At 42.6% G+C, this 19,194-nt stretch overlaps 1 protein-coding gene across 17 annotated transcripts in view; it reads left to right on the top strand.

The window, feature by feature from the left end:
• The window catches only part of LOC105915615 (calcium/calmodulin-dependent protein kinase type II subunit beta), a 90,836-nt gene that overhangs the window by 9,435 nt on the left and 62,207 nt on the right, over positions 1-19,194 (top strand). For all 17 annotated transcript variants that reach the window (XM_036140605.1, XM_036140620.1, XM_036140607.1 and 14 more), the window contains exons 2-5: positions 7,843-7,937; positions 11,053-11,112; positions 13,205-13,259; positions 13,784-13,849. In XM_036140605.1, coding sequence (XP_035996498.1) covers positions 7,843-7,937; positions 11,053-11,112; positions 13,205-13,259; positions 13,784-13,849 — 276 coding nt within the window. The remainder of the gene's footprint in view (positions 1-7,842; positions 7,938-11,052; positions 11,113-13,204; positions 13,260-13,783; positions 13,850-19,194) is intronic.

Raw genomic sequence — 19,194 nt, 5'->3', positions numbered from 1 at the left:
TTTACTTTTTTTGCAAACTGACTGCGATATGAAATCTATGCACTATGGCAGGATGTCATGATTCCCCTTGTACCACTGTTTTATGTCTATTCATACCTTGTAAATAACCAATTCAACATTCATGCACTTAAACCATGGCTTATTGATTGAAGGTAATAACTGGCTGTAAAATGCTCGAATTTAACATTTTATCTAATTCTGCTGTACATTATTAATTAAAAACTTTGTATTACATCTTATCCATTGTTTTTTTTTCTGATCACTGTTTAGGACCCTTGATTCATACAGTCTAACAGATTGTGACCCTTTAGCAAGCTAAAATAACTCTAAGCCGCCTCCTGCTGGATGATATTATGTATTGCTGTCATGCAACCACATGTAATCACATTTTAATCCAACCCATCCCTTTAAAGTGGACATATAATGCTTATCAGTTTGTCCTTTTCACATATAAATCATACAGCTGTGGTCTATATAATGTGGAACTGCAATGCTTTAGTCTGAATTCCTCGTTAATGTACCCCCGCATTCCCCCTTTTTGCCCCTGTTCTGAGGTGCGTCTGAGAACAACTCGTTTTGGTGCTGTCTCTTTAAATCTAAAGTAGGCACTTCACACACTGCCTCCCTGCAGGTCAGAGCGTTCCTCTCCACTCCGTTTGGGCATTTTTGTAGCATGCTAGGAGACAATATACTGAACAACGATGACTTATCCACTTGTAGCTTCCGTATCCTTGAGCTTGGATTACAAAATTGCGCCGAGAAATAAAAATTGACTGATTTGAGAGTCTGGTAAGCCAGAAGTCCATGACCTTGTTTAGCAGTTCCGCAGCAAATACTGTGACGTAAGTTTTCCCCAAAAAGAACAACAAAACTGTAAAATAGAACAGAGAAAACTGAGCAGCTTGAACAATATGACCTAAAATTAAAACGTTCTGCATCCCTAGAGACTCCAAGTGCACACAATGTATTTCCAGGCTAAAAAGTGGATTTTTGCATGCTATGTCCCTGCTAAAGCAATGCAAGTCACATATTTAGGAGAAAACACTCTTGGTTAGGTCTTGTTCAATAAAATGCTGGGTTAGATTGGCGAAATACAAATGCATTAAAGATATTTTGAATTCAAGTTTGAATTTTCTACTGTGACCATGTGGTGATAAAAGTGCAATGTAACAAACAGAATCTGAATCAGTTTTAAGTGCTAAGTTGGCAACAAGGATTTGGACTCTGGCTCTGTTTTGGTCCCAATGAAGGAATTTTAGTACAAATACACAAAAAGTAAAAATATAAACAATTCCTTGTAAGTTTTCTAAACATGCATGTTTCTTTGACAAAAGAAGGTGTATCTGGATTGGTGCAAGTAAGCATGGTGTTGATTTGGGTACTCTGATTGTTCAGCATTCATCAGAGAGACAGTCTGGGGGTAGTAAGCAGAACTCTGTAGTGCCACCCTGAAAATAAAGGTTGGTGGATGAGCCAAACCACACAGTGATGGCTGTGTACAACAGACTGAATAATGACAGTGAAAAGCTGCACTTCATAAGTTGCCACAGGAAGTACAGTCTCTCCAGGAGCTTCCTCCAAACAGTGTCTTATGTGTGACGACCATGTTAGGTCTAGAGAAAGGGTGGTTCCTAGAAACGAAGTGCTCCACAGGAGACACATTGTTGTTGAGGATGTGTAGGAGAGGCAGGGATCCACCTCCTGGATCATGTAGTCAGCGTCCTGGAACAGACCAATGACAGTGGTGTCATCTGAGAACTTTCACAGACAGCTTCACTGTGTGTGCAGAGACAAAAGGAGGGGGGAGAGAACACAGCCCTGGGGGTCGCCGGTGTTTGTTGGATCTTGGGCTGGAGAAGATGGCCCGCACTGTCGCCTCCTCAGTGTGACCTGGAACTGCCAATCAGTCAGCAAGCTCCTCTGACAGGTGGAGGACACTGACAGAGCCTATTAATCTCTTCCTCAGGGACCCGGGTCATTAGCTGAGAAGCTGCTTTTTAGCTTCTCGCTGTAGTTTTTTAAGCTGCTTTCATCTCCTTGGTGAGCTTTCTTCCTGGCTTGCTTATAAAGGGCCCAATCCCCACTGCTGTAAGCCTCTGCTGGAATGGAGCCATGCTTCATTGTTGCTATATGTGTGAAAAGTCTTGGTCTGCTTACACATGGATATTTGAAAACCTGTGCTCATCCCTCTTAGTAAAACACGGGTTTGACATATTTTTTTGCAGAAGTATTATAGTCGTGTGTCGATGAGTTCTGCACCGTCGGTAACTGCACAAACACAGAGCAAGCACGTGCGAAATGTTTCAAATGCATAATTTAGGCCTATTATCACAAGAAGAAGGTGTTATTGCTCTCACATTGGATCACGAGGCAGCGTTTTACGATGTGTCTCTCATTTACCTAGTCACACAGACACTTTTTAAGCTTTGATGTCATGCGTCTGAGGGGAATGTGAGAGCAGATTTACAGCTAAAGCGCAGAGTCAGTGTCAGCAGGCCTGGTGGCACTGAAGCAGCTCAAACTACATCGCTCCTACCACCAGGCATCAGTCGTATCTGTTACTGAAAAGCTTCCTGTAATATTTGCCAAAACACGACTGTTATCAGCGCGCAACAACCTCAGTCAGGCTCTTGTTTGGTTTTATAAATCCAAAGGCTTTTACAAGTATAAAACATTTGTTGTGCCTTTAGGGAGGATTGTTGTGTACATTCTCAGTTTTATGATGAAAGGTGACCAGATTAGAGATCTGTGACCCTGTGGGGTGAACTAATCCAGGTTTTTGGACCCAAACTGAGCCCTCCTTCTGACTCGCACCTGCTCTGCAGATAACCTGTCACGCTGAGGCTCTGCTGCCTTTTCCACAGCGCTGTGGGAAGTCAGCCAGTGTCATGCTTACTCACCCAGTCTCCTCATAATGTATGCGAGCTGGAGAGCTTGTAAGAGGATGGGGTTCTGGGGCGGGGGGGGAGTGTGAATGTTTCATTGCGTAACAATACTGAGATGAGATAAAATTAGCTCGGAAGAATGACAGTGGTGGTTATTTCCATCGGTCTCTGCAGGATTCGATGAACAAACGTGGTCCTGGAAGCTTCGGGATGCTACTTATTCCTAAAACAGAGCTCCTGATGTCAGAAACATCACCTGAGTTATTTCCGGCAGTGTGAGGACATCGACGAATCACGTGTTACATCGTACACATTGTGACTGCAGGGCTTGCTGTTGTTGCACAGATACTACTTTTAGCAAAGTCTTAAAATATCCTTACTTCAAAGTGGTATGAGAAATGCACTAGATGCCAACACTGGCAGATGCCTTGATGCAATGTTCAAATCGGATGCCAATTAAATCGACTTATTGATACTGAACTTTATTTTGCATCTGTTTCTATTTAAAGTTGAAATAAAATGATAACATCCCTGGTAAAGTACCATTTTTCTTGTAATGTAAAAAAAAAAAGAAAAAAGGAACATGATCGATCATTTCACATTTTCCTGCACCCTCAACGTGACACAATCACCTGAAAACCAAACAAATCTGTTGGATGAACAATCTTTCAGTCCAGCATTCTCACCAGATGGGTATGCATCTGCTGTCAAATAAGAAGAATCTGATGAATTATAAAGGTCCTAAATGATCTAAATGTACAAATATATCAGTCAGGAGAAGAGTAGGAAAAATGTTCCACATGATGTCTGTCTTTCTGTCCATCTATCTATCTGAAAAAGGTCTGAGATGCTTTTGAAGAAGCTGACAGCAACACTGAAGGAGGTGAAGAAATGTCTGGTTAGCACTGATTGTATTAAACAAGAAGTGATTGTGCTAACATGTGAGAACCTTTATTCTCTACATGTCTGGAGTAATCAGTGGGATGGCAAATAAACATTTTCTCTCCCAATAAACACCACAATTGCAATATGCCGGTAACAGCATCACGCTCTGAAGATTCTTCTTCGGATGGAGCTAGGCTTTTTTTGTCCATATGGATGTAAGTATGAACATCTCTAGATACCAGTCAGCTTTTGCCAAAAAGCCTAACTAATACTGTCCTGTAACTGGTTGCCAGTTTGAACCCCCTCTCCTAACGTCTCAGTCGTTGTGTCCTTGGGTAAGACACTCCACCTGCTTTGTCTGCTAGCGGTTGTGTGGCAGCCTCACTCCTCTGAGTCTGGCCCAGGGCAGCTGCGGCTACAACATAGCTCACCACCGTCAGGGTGTGAATGGGTGAATGTAATGTGAAGCACTTTGGGGTCCTTAGACTTGATAAAGTACTATGCAAGAACAAGGCATTTGCCATTTAATAGGACTCGAAAACCTTTGATGGTTAAACTCCTTGGTACTCCTGCCGCATCGGTGGAAGACAGAGTGCAGGTTAGTAAATGGACAGAAGAATTTTTAAAGCATTTTTCTATTTTCTAGTCATACTGACAACTCAAAGCCATTTACACTAGAGCTGCACTCATCCAATGGCACTCACTAACATTCCTACACCATCAGCCTTGCCCAGGGGCACATCAACAAGAGACAGGAGGAAGCTGGAATCGAATGATGACTACTCTACCCAGTGAGCCACAGTCACCACTAGCCCATCTATCCTAAACGATCCAGTTATTTTGACAGCCAAGGCCTATTGGCCAGTGTAAAGCTATAGTGGATGATGCTTGTGACACAGCAACAGCTCGTGGGTTGTTCCTTTGAGCTGTGATGTGGTGGTTCCAGGTCACTTTGCCCCTTTATGCTCCTGTTTCGTAACAAACCGTTGCTGTTTCATCCTTTCCTTCTTTCATTCCTACCTGTAAACAGTTTTGTTTTCATTTACTTCAACCACGGTGTTTATTTTCCTTAATTAGTGAGAAAAATGGACCAAAACCAGCTGAAACCTGATGTGACCCAATTCCATGTTATTGTGACCACCAGGCCCCATTGGGTCAGTGGGGCAGCTGTGCATGCATAAACAGTTAATGTTTCAAGCACTGTATGTAACTGTCTGATGAAGATGGTTCGTTTGGCCAAAAGAACCCTCTCAAACAAAGGCGAAGGATACCATAGTCAGAGTTTTCTGTTTATTTTTTTTCCCCTGACACTCTGGTTTCCTTTTGCGATAATAGGGCTAAATTATGCATTTTAAAGATATACAACTGTCATAGAATTCGGTGCAACAGTGGCTTGATCTTAGACATGATAGCAGATCTGGGCCTACCAGCTTTGGTGAGTCAGGGGCATAACCGAGGTGGGCTGACTTTAGACCCCCCCCCCCCCCCCCCCCCCCCCCTTTGTCGCAGCGGGCCTTTCACTGAACACATGGAGACAGCAAAATGGAGTTTAGACGAAAATTCACACAGGAAAACTCACCTGTTTCCCGGCTGTCTCGTCATGCGCCTGTGATCCAGCCAATCTGCATCAAGTCCTCTTCCGAGTAAAGTGGAGTACAGCATTTACTTATAAAATCCTCCATCTATGGATCCTCCTGCTCTTTAGCTAAGCATCAACCCACCTCCGTCTCAGGCTCCTCCTGGCTCCCTTCTCTCCTCCGGCCTCTACCATCAGTGTTCGGCCCATGGGGAGAAGACTTCACTAATCCTAATCCTAAAATCGAACATCCAAGATGCATTTGCAGCTTTCATGTCTTCTGCCAGGGTCTGAGCACCAAAGATCTCTTATTGATTAATGTCAATAAATATGTTTAATTACCTTTTCTGCCTGGATGAGTGTTTCCAGGTTCAAATATGCTGTAATTCTGCCTTGGAGTGTTTTTTTGAAAGGGGTAGATGAAAGTTTCTTTTTTTTTCTCCTTTTTTTGCTGTTAATACCTAAAAATATTCCTGGTATTGCTTTTTTTGCAACCTGCAACATTTAACAGGAATGACACCTCCTGTAAACATCTGTCTTGTCAGCTGAAATCCGGTTGTCTTGATGGTGTAAAAATGTAAACTGCGTCTGGATGCCGACTTACTCCATTCCACAACAAAACAAGATTGAATGCTAAAACGCAATTAAAAGGTGCTTCAATACAGTATTAGTTGAAGGGTGTGCACACTGATGAAACCAGGAGCTTGTAGTTTTTATTTTATATTTTCAGATTGGTTTGTTTCTTGAGTTGAACTGTACAAGATACATGACACATTAAGTGAAAAAAGGTTGAAGTTCTTATTTATATATTACAAAAACCTGGCATTTTACCAGAGGTGTAGACTCTAAATATCCACTGCATCTCATACTTAATTCAAACACCAACGTCCAAGGAAAAGATACACAAACACCACAAACAATTATGTATAAAAATGACATTGGAGATAACTGAGATCTTATTAAATATTAATATTAAGCTAGAGTGATTTGCATTAAGGTAATCTTGTCATCAACCATAATTCATCTGAGTGATGATTTCCCGACCTTTCCGTCACATAAAACACAGAATGAGGAGATTTCAATATTTAAAGACATAAACTGTGTTTAAAATACAGATTATAAGAAAAATCAGCGAGAGTTAGTAATGAACATATTCAGGAATTTAAGTTATTTTCTTCATCAAGTATATTTAAAGATCTTCACACTTATTTTTACTTTATAATGATTAAATTGCCAAAAGAACCATACTAACAAATATAAAAGATAAAAATGTTACACTAATTCTAGTTTACAACTATATATGTACAGATAGTTATTGACAGGAGATGAACATTTAAAATATACTAAATGGAAATATAATAACTACAAGCAAGCTTAAAGGAAGGGAGATTATTTTGAATCTAATCTCCACTTTAACCTGAGAGTGGAAAGAAAATTTGAGATGACCAAGATTTGGACCGAATCTTGATTCGTCAGGAGAATCCCTGTGAGACTGGCAGGCTGTCAGCTCTGGCACAGGCTTTGGATGTCTGGAGGTTCTCCGCTTTGGATCCCATACAGAACCGGGTGGGTATGAAGGGAAAATCGCCTAAAAAAAGTGACACTCGGCACACGTCGCAGGTGCATAGAGAAAAGAAGAAACATCCTCTTTCAGGAGCTCTACACAACAACTGACAGAGGTAGCATAATGCAAATAATAATAAAAATAAAAAACATTTACTACAACCGTTTCTTAAAAGATTAATCCGTCCTCTCTGACCTGGTCAGACAGACCCTCTTGAGGGATCCTAAAGTGATTCTAAGGGAGTCAGCTCTTTCCAGGAGGAGACGTCAGACATCGGTCTGCAGCAGACTTTAAATATACCACAGAGGAGAAAGACATTCCTCTTTGATGTCCAATTATTAATGGATAATCCTGGACCTGTGATGAGATTGGTTGGGATTGCTTGATTATGAACTGTAAGCTCAGATCAATCTAAAAGAAGCATCATGCTCTAAGGGGCTGTTTAACCATGAATGCTTACAGTTTGTTGTATGCACGTCTCCCTCGTTGCTGCTTTGAACATAGTAGTACTCACTATAGTTCAAATATACTCCTAACTAACTTCCCAAAAAAAGTAAAAAAAAACTTACCTCAGAGTTAAAGTTGCCCAATCACAAAGAGCTAAGAAAAGAAAGGCAGGATAGGGTAGTGCACCTCCAGTTTGGCAGCAGAGCAGCTGACTCCTCAGGTTGTCAGGCGTTCATTGTATGCTGTCAGTGCACACACACGCCCTGTTTGAAGTGAGAGGTATCTGGGCAGAGCGAGAATAACAGGGAAAGTGTGACTGAATTACTGGCTCAGGACGGGCTGAAGTCCTTCACGTATGTCTGTTCACATCAGCCTAAACCAGATAGGCCAGCCTCCGATAGCTGAGCTGCCCGTTTTGATGCTGACAAAGCGCTTATGGTGGCTGACCCTTCTCTTCCTGCTTTGTGCTGTCTCTTGTCTCCCAGGGGCGCCTTCTCAGTGGTGCGTCGCTGTGTCAAACTCTGCACAGGCCAAGAGTACGCCGCCAAAATCATCAACACCAAGAAGCTGTCTGCCAGAGGTGAGAAAAGGAGAAATCAGTGGGCATGATCAGATACGCAGTGAATATGCAGAGGAAGCAGCAGCAGCATCTCATCATTATGTGTGTGTCCTGGATCTGAAAGCTCTCATTAGCAGATTCTAGCACTTGTTTGTTTCCAGCATGTAAAGTCTTCCTGCTGCTCCTCAGAAAGCAGCACGTGATGGCTTCACTAACCATCTAAAGCTTCTTAGTGTTTGATTTTTCTCTTTTTTTTTTGCCACACTGGAATGCTCAAGATGATCGTATGAGACGAAGTTAGCCTGAGTAAATACAAAAGGCAGTTCCCAATTATGTATCTCATCTGTGAAGAGAAAAATGGCATTAAAAAATGTTATTATCCAGCTTGATATATCATTAATTGACTTTATCAAATGTATTGGTTAATTTTTACCTAGGGCTGGATGATATAGAAAAAAAGCATGTTGATAAAATATAAATCATATTGATTGATATCAAAAATTCTAAAGGCATGTGCAGCCCTGGCCATTTTATGCTGTTTCTTAATGACCCATTTTTAAACAAAGAACACTGAATTTAAGCACAAACCTTTATTCAACCAACTTTTTTACCAAAACCATAAGTCTTATAATCGCTTAAATAGTACTGTCTGACAACATGAAGTAGGCTAAAACATGTCATGCACGGATCTAACAAACCCAAGAACAGATGAGAAACACTGTCGTTGACATCTATCAGTCTGGAAACGCTTACCTAGCCATTTCTAGGGCTTTGGCACTCCAGTGACTCACAGTGGGAATCATTATCCAAATCAGATCGTATCAGTTTATTTATACAACAGCAATATACAACATGTCATCTCAAGGCACTGTACAAAGTCAGTTCAATCTAATCAAATCGTACAGACAGATGGGTTAAAAAGGTTTTCTATTTAGGGAAACTCAGCGGATTGCATCGAGCCACTGACTTGCAGCATTCATTGGTGTAGCCACAGGGACAGTCGTTTGCATTGTCAATGGCTTTGCAACAATCCCTCATAGCAAGCATGCATGAAGCCACGGTGGACACAAAGGGAGGTAACATGCAATAGCGCTGGAGTGACCGACCTACCAAGATTGCTCCAAGAATGCATCGACGAGGTCAGAAGAGTACAGCGTCCACAACACTGCAGACCTCACACGGCTCGGTTAAAGCCAGTATTCTCCTGCCTCCATCTCCAGTGGTTATTAAGCAGGAGGTGGAGGACACCCTGTGCAGGCTGCCGGCCCATCACACGGTAGCACAGAGACACAATTTAGAGGGTCCAGTTAACCCGACATACAGGATTCTGGAATACCGAAGAGCACTTGGGGTAGAACATGGAATCTATGCGGCACAGAGGACATTCTTACTGTAAGGGAACAGTGTTAATAACCGTGCCTAGATGCAGCCCTGGCATGGTGCCATCTTAGCAGCAGGTCTACCTCTGGAGTAGTCAGATTATACAAAAGGAAGGGTTTAGAGTGGTCTATTCAAAGTCTGGACATGAGTATGATGGAGATGATGTGGCCTGATCTTAAACATGACGATCATGCACAGAAACCCTCCAGTGTGGCAGAATTAAAACAGTTCTTCAAACAGTGGGCCAAAACGTCCACCGCTTTGACGTAAAGGACGCTTAGTGTTTTTATTTATTCAGGTCATCATTGATATTAAATTGGTGTTGATTTTGTCGGATGATCTGAAAGGTTCAAGTGCGACAAAAAAAAAAGAAAAAGCAAAACCTGTAGAATTCTTAACGAGGTGAGAAATCTTTCAAACCACTGGGCGACATGTAAAGCAAACATTATTTCACTTTATCACCTTTTCTTTCTTCGAGACGTAAATTCAGTCCCTGTCAGTCCAACTATGATGAGGCAGCATCTGCTTTTTCTTCTCCCGCTCATATAAAACTCATCAAATAATGAGCGAACGCCTCGGAGCACGTCTGAAAATAGCAACAGTGGTGTTATTAACACTCACAACAGAGATTATAGGGTGGAACTGTGCTGAAGTCTATATCACTGCACCTTTATTAAAAACACCACAGCTGCTCTCCGTCCTGCCTTCTGCTCTGGGTGGGATGATGTCCTTCATCGTTTCTGCATTTCACGGCTGAAACAGCTGTGTGTGTGTGTGTGTGTGTGTGTGTGTGTGTGTGTGTGTGTGTGTGTGTGTGTGTGTGTGTGTGTGTGTGTGTGTGAGCCAGCTGCAGGGCAGGGCCAGCTGTCACTCAGCTAAAAGCGGCTCTTTGGTTAACTTACCCTCCCATCTCCTCAGGATTGTCCGTCTCTCCCGTGACGTCTCACCTCTAGCTTGTTTCGTCCTGACTTACTTTAATGTTTGTTATTTTCATATTTTCATTTCTCTGCTTTCTTCTCGTTTTCTAGTTTCCTCCTGCTCTGGAGTCCTCTGTTGACCTTCTTTGCTTATCCTGGTGTTTTATCTCCTTCTTTTTTTATTTCTTTGTCCCTTTTTGTACTCTTCAAATTTGTCCTTTTTTTCCCCCACCTTCGTTTTGTCCGTCACATTATTTCTTGTTTTATTTGTGCCCCTTTTTTTTTTTTTTTTTTTACTTTATTCTCACATTTCCCTGTTGCCTGTCTTTGCCAATTTGTTTTTCGAGGAGTTAAAGCCAGGATCTTCTTGCTGAGAGACCACATTTCCTCCACTCTGCATCTGCGATTGTCATTGGATCCAAATTTAGTTGCATTTCAGGAACTAATATCTAGGAACTCAATCATAAAAGTTGCATAATGTAATAAAAATTGATTTTGATTCGATTCCTCGTCCTGTTAGGGTCGTCTTGTCTGTGGTTCATTGAGCCATCTCTCGTTTTACTTCCTTAATTCTGACTGTCTGGTTTCCTTTCATCTGTGGATAAAATGGGTCAACAGCATTTGTAGAGTATGGCGGGTGTTCAGGTCATACTCTATCCTGTGTGCATATAACGGCTCATCCTTAGTAATCTCGTTGATGATGAACTTTCTGACTGGATTTGCTAGCTGACACCAGCTTTACATTTAACCATCACAGAACAGTAACCCTTCAGAGAGTTTAACTGCTTAGAGCTGCTAGTGTTCATCCATTGTCTGTGTTCTGGTAAATGCTCCTCTAGACCACCAGAAGCTGGAGAGAGAGGCCCGGATCTGCAGATTGCTCAAACACCCCAACATCGGTGAGCCTTTCCAATTTTCCTTCACATCATGGTCACCTGGAAGCGTCACTCTTTTACAAACGATCTCCAACGTGATCTGTGTTGAGCGGAGAAGAAAAACGAGGCATAGTTACCGCTTGTTGGAGGTTCATGGAAACATCGTTTGAAGAGTTCCAGTCTCAAATCAATGCTTTTTAGTTTAGTAGGTTTGTAGGGCAAATGGACAATTATTAGCTGAATATCACCTCTGAAGTAAGAGTTTTAGGCACTTTTGAAAATGGAAAAAGTTCATCTGCAAATAAAGTTAACATGTTTGGATTGACAGTTAATCCATTCATCAATTTAAGGTATTAAATAATTCATTATCTGGTTAAACCTGAAACAAGTTATGGCAAAAATCTTTTCTGCTTCTCCAAAGACAGTGAGAGGTACATTATTACTTGCTTTTGGTTGCTCAATGACCTCTCAGCGCTAAGATCCCCTTCACACCTGAATAAAAGCATGAACCTGTAGCGTCCATCATCTCCAAGTCAGTTTGAAGGGCATCAGAATGTGACAAAGCTGGAAAACCTGATTTCAGAGTGAAGACAACAAATATCCCTACTGCTCTCTTAGTGCACAGGATTTTTGTCTTCATACTTCTATCAGGATCATCCAGTCACGATGCTAACAGCACAGTCTTCAAAGCCCAACTGTATTTCCTCACAATCAGGATTTAGCTCTTTTTTTCCAGAGGTTTCTGCACCTCAGCTTGTCAGCAACATGAGGGGGGGTTTCTGTTTGAAACACCGTGGAGTACCAGACAATTATGCATAAAAAGTTGCATATCATTTTTCATTTTTAATGCGGAATGAATAGCTCCTTCCTTTGATCAATGCACCTGTTCAGTTGTCACTAGGAGCTAAATGGGTAGTGCAGAGCTAGCTCTTTGTGTGGGACTGTATTTATTTGCATGGAGACTGTGAATCGTTCATATCAGATGCTCGGTCAGCTCCTTCTGGTCGCCCTCCAAGCAGTAGAAAGATGCTACTGGGATACCATCATATGCCAGGACTGTGGAAAATGACTCGGGGAATGCGAGCATTGTCTGATGAGCGATCCACAGAGGTGGTGACGGCACCAAACGTCGTGGATAAGTGACGACTGCTCATCAATGGATCAGCCACAGCCAGACATGCTGCCTCTACAATAATGAACTACCATGATCTGCCCTTGGAAGATGTGTAGAGGTGTGGCACAACACGCTGCATCTTGACGCACCTGAGAAAACCTCTCCAATCTCCTGCAAATACCCGACAGTTCTGGCTAGTTTTTAATGTGAAGGGGGTCTTACCTTCACTGTCATTGCAAAAAGAACGTACACCTTCCCTCAGTTCTAGGCTTTAATGGACATAATGCAAATGATCTGAGCTAAATCCACGTTGTACAGCGGTATAGATTTAACCTTGGTTTGTATAAAATCACGTTACAGATTTCATTGTGTCCAGATTTTAAAAAAAACAAAAACAAAGGGGCACACTCGTGGCGCAGCAGGTAGCGCGACCCATACACAGAGGCCTTTAGTCCTCGACGCAGTTGACCTGGGTTTGAATCCGACCCACGGTCCTTTGCCGCATGTCTCTTCCACCCCCTTCATGTCAGCCTTCTGTCATAAAAAGCGAGCTACTAGAGCCGCAAAAAAATCCCTTAACAAAAAAAAATTAAATAAAACAAAGCTACATGAAAAGCTGACACGGAGACCTTTAGGAAACAGAACTTCCTGTTCAGCCGAAGAAGCGCAGAAATGCTGCGGGCCAAAGACGTTTATCCATCCCCGTTCAACTCGTGATAGCCGACTGCAACAAGCATGATGACAGAGCTGACACATTTGGGCTTCGTATGTGTCAATCTGCGACAACTCGCAGCAGCTCGGCGTTTGATAGGAACAGGAAATGTGTTGGCCTGACCTCAGAAGCATTCATCAGCTGCTCTGCAGACTGGATGCTCTGAGCGTGCTCAGAGCAGTTTGAGGTAAATTTGGGGGTCTTTCTAAAGGCTTTAGAGAACAAGGCAGACATAATGTGTGCTTCTCTTTAGGTAAACATTACCAATGATCTTGGCGCCTCTCTTGCAGTTCGTCTCCACGACAGTATCTCAGAGGAAGGCTTCCACTACCTCATCTTTGACCTGTAAGTTTCCTCCATTTCCCTTTCCGGCCCACCTCCATCCTGCTCTCCGCCTTGCCCTGCACCGATTTTAAACCCTCACCCTTTGCTCTCTGCATCATCTGTCGCCTCCAACACGTCCATTCTTTACTTCACGTCAGCATCTCTGCTTTCCTCTTCCCTATCTCTTCATCCCCTCCTTGCTTCCAAAGCAGAACCCCCCCCCCCCAGTTACATAACCCCACACACACACACCCTCCCCTCCCTGCATGCGGCTCCCGCTCCAGCGTGCGCACATGCTCCATCACGCACACACAGGCAGCCAGAACTCCCCCGCACTGGAGCCAGTCTCCATGGCAACACTGTCAGAGAGAATCCTGCAGTCGGGGTTTCCCCCTAATGAGGACATCCCCCTCCTATCCCTGAGTGGTGTGTGTGTGTGTGTGTGTGTGTGTGTGTGTGTGTGTGTGTGTGTGTGTGTGTGTGTGTGTGTGTGAAGCCTGAGTGGAGCAGATGTAATTTCAAACTCCATCCCTTATATTTCTCAGGGTGACAGGAGGGGAGCTATTCGAGGACATCGTGGCCAGGGAGTACTACAGTGAAGCAGATGCCAGGTAAACCCCCTCTGAGTCTCACACGTGGACCCTCTCTCCTCAGCCCTCCATGTGTCACTCCCCCAGCCTCTGCAGTCCTGGCAGCCTGGAGAGCTTGCCTCTTCCCATTAGCGGGCAGCACATTTTGACACCTTGCATGTATGTTTGCTTGTTTTTCACGTTATATATATTTTTTTTTTTGGGGTGTGTGTGTAGGGGTGGGGTGGGGGGGCATTCCTCACTGTAGCTCTGACAGATCCCACCTCTGCACAGTTTTCCGTGAGCTGAATTGCAAATGGAGGTTGAGGGAGCTTTCCCCGGAGACAGAATTTAACAGAGAACAAAAAAAAAAAAAAGAAAAGCACACACAAAAAAAACTGCACACACGCCCACGCCGTAGCCCCTCAGGAGGTGGACCTAAATCAATTTGAGTGAGGAGGTGGTTTGTGGAGGCGAGAGAGAAGAAAAGAAGGGGACAGGGAATGTTAAAATGAGGAGAGCAATAGGGATGATGAGAGGGAAACTAGATTTGGATAGGAACCTCCATTAATATCTTTCCATCTTTTGCCTTCTTGTCACTCCTGCACCTGTTGCCAGTTTTTATTCTCAGTAGTTGACTAGGCTGGCTTGTGTCTGTTCATTAGGATAGAAAAAACTATTTATTGTGAAAAGGTAATGTCATTCCTTTAGTGCCTTTGCTGATGTGAAATCTACAGATCTCACTTTGCCCTGCATGAAATATTCCAACGTTAACAGGAACACCCCCCCCCCCCCCCCACACACACACACACACAGGTACAGTTTAGGCTCCAGAGTTATGGCTGGGACACAAACGCTTTGTTCATCCACCCATTAGTTGTCTTTTCCACAATTCTGGAGTAACAGCTCCAGGATGGAGACCTGGACCTCCCTGTCCCCAACAACATTGTCCAGCTTGTTCTGGGGGATCTGAAGTCGTTCTCTGGCCAGAAAGAAGGTGTTCTGCGTCCAGCAAACTCAAGGTCTGCCCCATGGTCTCCTCCCAGTGGGATGCACCCAGAAACGGCACCAAGGAGGCATCCTAATCAGATGCCAGAGCAACTATCTGGCTCCTTTTGGATGCTGTGCTCTGAGTTGTCCTCATCCTGTCTCTGATAGTGCCTCCAGACACCCTACAGAGGAAGTATCCTTGCGTTCATGATCCATGAATCACGACCAACAGTTGAGGATGGTAGTATAAACGGACCAGCAAGTCAATAGCTTTGCTTTTTGTCTTTCTTTGCGAAGACAGATCAGAGCACCAGCCACACTTCTGCAGAAGAGGCCCTGATCCGTCCATCCATGAGACAGGATAAGAAATACCTTTATTGTCCCACAATGGAGAAATTCATGGAAATCCATCTCACACTCCGTCCTACCCTGGCTTGTTTTGATGAACAAAACACATTTAGACTCCCAAGGCAGAGACTAACCCCCAAACCGAACAAAAGCCTCAAATTTAAAGAAGCTGACTCTTATCCCGTCCCCTTCGGACTTTGTTGTCATCGCTCTAGTATTATGCCTGTAGATTCTGTTAGTATGGAGAAATGGCAATGGTAGCTGACAATTGCCCCCATGACTACATAGAAACCACCCAGGGACCCCATACTCCCCCAGCAGTCCTAAGAGAATATCTCAGGGAGTGTAATCATGCGCGTTCTCCTGGTTCTACCTAACACATTTAGACCAGACAGTCAATTTCTCATGTTCTCCTCAGGAATCTGTGAAGGTAAAGATCAGTGCCCCCGTTCCACACAACTCCTCCTATATGCTAGATTTGAAAGTTGGTTGGATTCTACCTTCCAACGTCCTAGAGTAAACTTCCCCAAGGAGGCTGAGAAGGGAGGAGCTTCAGTGGTTGAAATACACTCCATTCCCCTTCCTTAACAATAAAGTTTCGTTTGGAAAGTTTGAGGCCTAGGTTTTAACAATATTATTCAGTGTACCCAAATGCATTGTAATCTAATATTTAAACTACTTTATTAAATGAAAAGGTGCACTCTCAAACCAAGAGATACTTTGCAATCCCAGAAAATAGTCAGCTGAACTCGCTGCATGGATGTAATTAGCAGGCTGATTGGTGTAAAACAAGGACGTATTAAAAATCCTTCTCTTCCGAGGAAAAGTATGCGCCTATCATGACTTTGCATCAAAATTGACTGACACGTAAAAAGTCATGCTTTGTTCTTACCTTGAAAGAACAGTTTTCCAAATGTTAATAAGCTTTTAATGTCAGATGTACAGTTGCTGTGAAGAAGTTTTCAGAAACCTAAGAGCCTAAGAGCAATTCTGAGGTACACTCTAGTGTCTGATTGGTATATCGCCATATCAGATCAACAGAGAGCTGCACTGTATCCATCGTCTCAAACTGAAAGGAGCATGAAACGGGTCTGTAGTGTTACCCTTTGCTACTCCATCCAGTAACAGTGCAGAGGGTCGTGTACTTAGCAGGGAAAACCCCCAACAAGACATAAATATCATATGTAAACTCATTAGAGAGTTCTAAATGTGATGCACTAGTATAGCTGGAAGTGAAACAGCCCCACAGCATAATGCCACCACCACCATGCTTGGCAGTTAACATGGTGTTCATAAGTTTTAAACGCCTTACATTGAATGCTCCGAACATGCTTCTTGTCATTGTGGTCACACAGCTTAATCTTGGTCTTAAATTAAAGACGTCTGGCTTGTCCATGAGGGCAGCTTCATTGTTCTTAACAATACAAAACTGCCTACACTGTGGTCATAGACGGTGCTGTTCCAGCAGTTTTCACTTCATGGATGGTTTGAGCTTTTAATGGCTCCAGGCGCTGACACATCACAATAAATCTTACCTACGTTACATGATTTTGAAGGAATGATCCTGGAATCCGTAATTTTTTCAATCTTGCTCATCCAACTCTTGATGTGGATTCTTGTAGCTGCTGAGATAAAAGGATGATTGAAAAAGGTCGTTAAAAGCCCCAAATAAATGGGCGTTCATACTTGTGAAGAGCGACTACAACCCTCTGACTGAGCTATCACATAATAAACACAGTTTTCCCAGTACAACTTCATGTCTGAGAATTTTGTTTGAATTGGTCAGTCAGCAGAATTTGTATGTAAAGAAATAAAAATAATTAAGGACGTTTGATGACTTTCTTCTAATTGGTATTATTTCTGCACTTCATGTTCTTCCCACATGTTAACCATACTGTTTCCTTGGTTTTATGCTAACTGTGTGTGTGTGTGTGTGTGTGTGTGTGTGTGTGTGTGTGCGTGCGTGTGTGAAGAACTTGCCTGTATTTCTGCCCAAAGTTGCTGACACTTTCTTTTCTGTGTTCCATCCGCGTCCTGTGAAGCTCCCAGTTCACCTCAGTGACAGCGTGACATATTTCATTCAATTAATTACTTTGTCTGTTTTCAAACCAAAAGCAAATCTATCATATTTTATCTCGTCAGGGAGTTCTGTGACAAAATTAACCAAGCATGATAAATGCTACTGCTCTTCACAAACTGGTGCACGCAGGATGGCATTGGTGAACACGTGTTCCCCTTAAAAATATCTTACAAAGTTGCTTAACTGATAATATGGTGATAGATGCTAGCTGTAAAATACAGAATCGTCCAAATCTACTATCTTGATGACAGATAATCTGGTCTTATTTATGTTGTTCAAGAAGGTCGTTTAAAACAAAGTGTTGCAAAATGTGTTTTTTTTTTTCCAGTCAGCCGAGCCTAAAAAGAGAAACAAGCACACACAAAATTTTAGACCAAGGAAAATATTTAGGCATGAGAGCAGAAAACCTGAAGTAAAATGCCTGGAAAATAAATACGGTAAGCTAATTAAGCCACTATGTGAGCTAGCTATGGGAAATAGAGTAAAGGTAATTTACATCCTAAATAGCTGAACTAGAACCGTCAACACCTCAACAGAAGAAACAAGGTTCCAGGGATCCCAGGAGAAGCAGTCGTGGACTGTGGATGATTGGATTAGAGCGGGATTCAGTGATGGATCCTGAATCTGCGGCAGCTAGGAATATGATGCTGTAACATTTGTTACTTACCATCCCAATTAAGCACATAAAGAGAGCTGACTGAAGAAAGCCAACACATTTCCATTAGTCACTAATTATATGGGATGGCAGATGAGGTAGAGGATCATGTTGTAACCAACCAACCAACCAAATCTGACCTTTCACACACATTCTACTGTGTTAGTCAAGTACCTTGAAAGTGTCATTAGCCAAAACTAACTTTGCCTGCAAGCTGAATTCTCACGGTATTTGTTCGTTCTCTGCTGTCACATCTGATTTGTCAGAATCCAAGATTTCTTCTTTGAAAGAAGAACAGCAAGTGGTGCCTTCACTAGCTTACCTTCCTGTGGTTTCTCATGGCATCTGCTGCTTATGTTTTAAGACAGTGATTGGCTAAAACCATCCTTTGGTAGGCGGGCACTAGGTGTCACTTTGTCCAATCAGCTTGGGTAGTCCTGCTGATTCTCCCTACTTTCCCCAAAAGGATTCGATGGGAACAGACCCAGACTGATAATCTGTAAAACAGAGAGCTCTACATATTATCAACCTGGCTGGACAGATTAAGCCAAAACAACTTATGTTTTTTTTTTAAATGGTCCATAATTAGTTAACATAAAATGGCAATGAATAATTTAAACTCTGTTTTTAATTTTAACTCTGTTTTTAGAATCGAAAGGAAGATTCCATCTCAGTAACCTTGGATGTGCAACTGCTTCATCCTGGAGATAGTACATTATCTTCAGTTATGGATCATTTGTGTGCTTCTTTTTCCCCAAGTTTTAAAATATACGCTTGAAAACAGAAAACAGGATTTCAAATATTCTTATTGGCTAAATCCTTGATCATTTTTGGAGTTCTTAAAGAAATACAAAGTAGGGATGTTCCCATGAGGATTTTTTTTTTTGCCTCCAACACCCATCCAAGTTGCCTAAGGCATTTGCTGACACCGAGTCCCTCGTATTGTGTTAGTTTATCACTTAGCACTCTGGACAGCAACAGATACCTGGCTCAACTACCGGCAGGCTTAGGAAGCTGTGATGTCTTTACTCTAAGTCACCTGAAACACGTGTAGCTTCACCCTTTGTTTCCAAAGCTATGTCTCAGCCAACGCATACAGCAAAGTAAAAATAAAAGTTGTTTTCGAGCTACATAAATGTATCCCTTTACTTTAAATGTCATAAAACAGAATGATCAGTGTTCCAGATGTGTTCTGAACAGACGATGAGGATTGCTGGGAGTCAGAGCCTATTCTGCAGCGTTGGTCACATGACACTGACAGAGCAGCAACTGCAGGAGCTAATAATGCTCCTTTCTGCTCTGAATGTCAGCGCA

Source organism: Fundulus heteroclitus, chromosome 8 (assembly GCF_011125445.2).
Source record: "Fundulus heteroclitus isolate FHET01 chromosome 8, MU-UCD_Fhet_4.1, whole genome shotgun sequence".
Classification (NCBI taxonomy): Eukaryota; Metazoa; Chordata; class Actinopteri; order Cyprinodontiformes; family Fundulidae; genus Fundulus; species Fundulus heteroclitus.
Note: the sequence above shows the minus strand (reverse complement) of the source record. Positions and strands in the feature narration are given on the sequence as shown.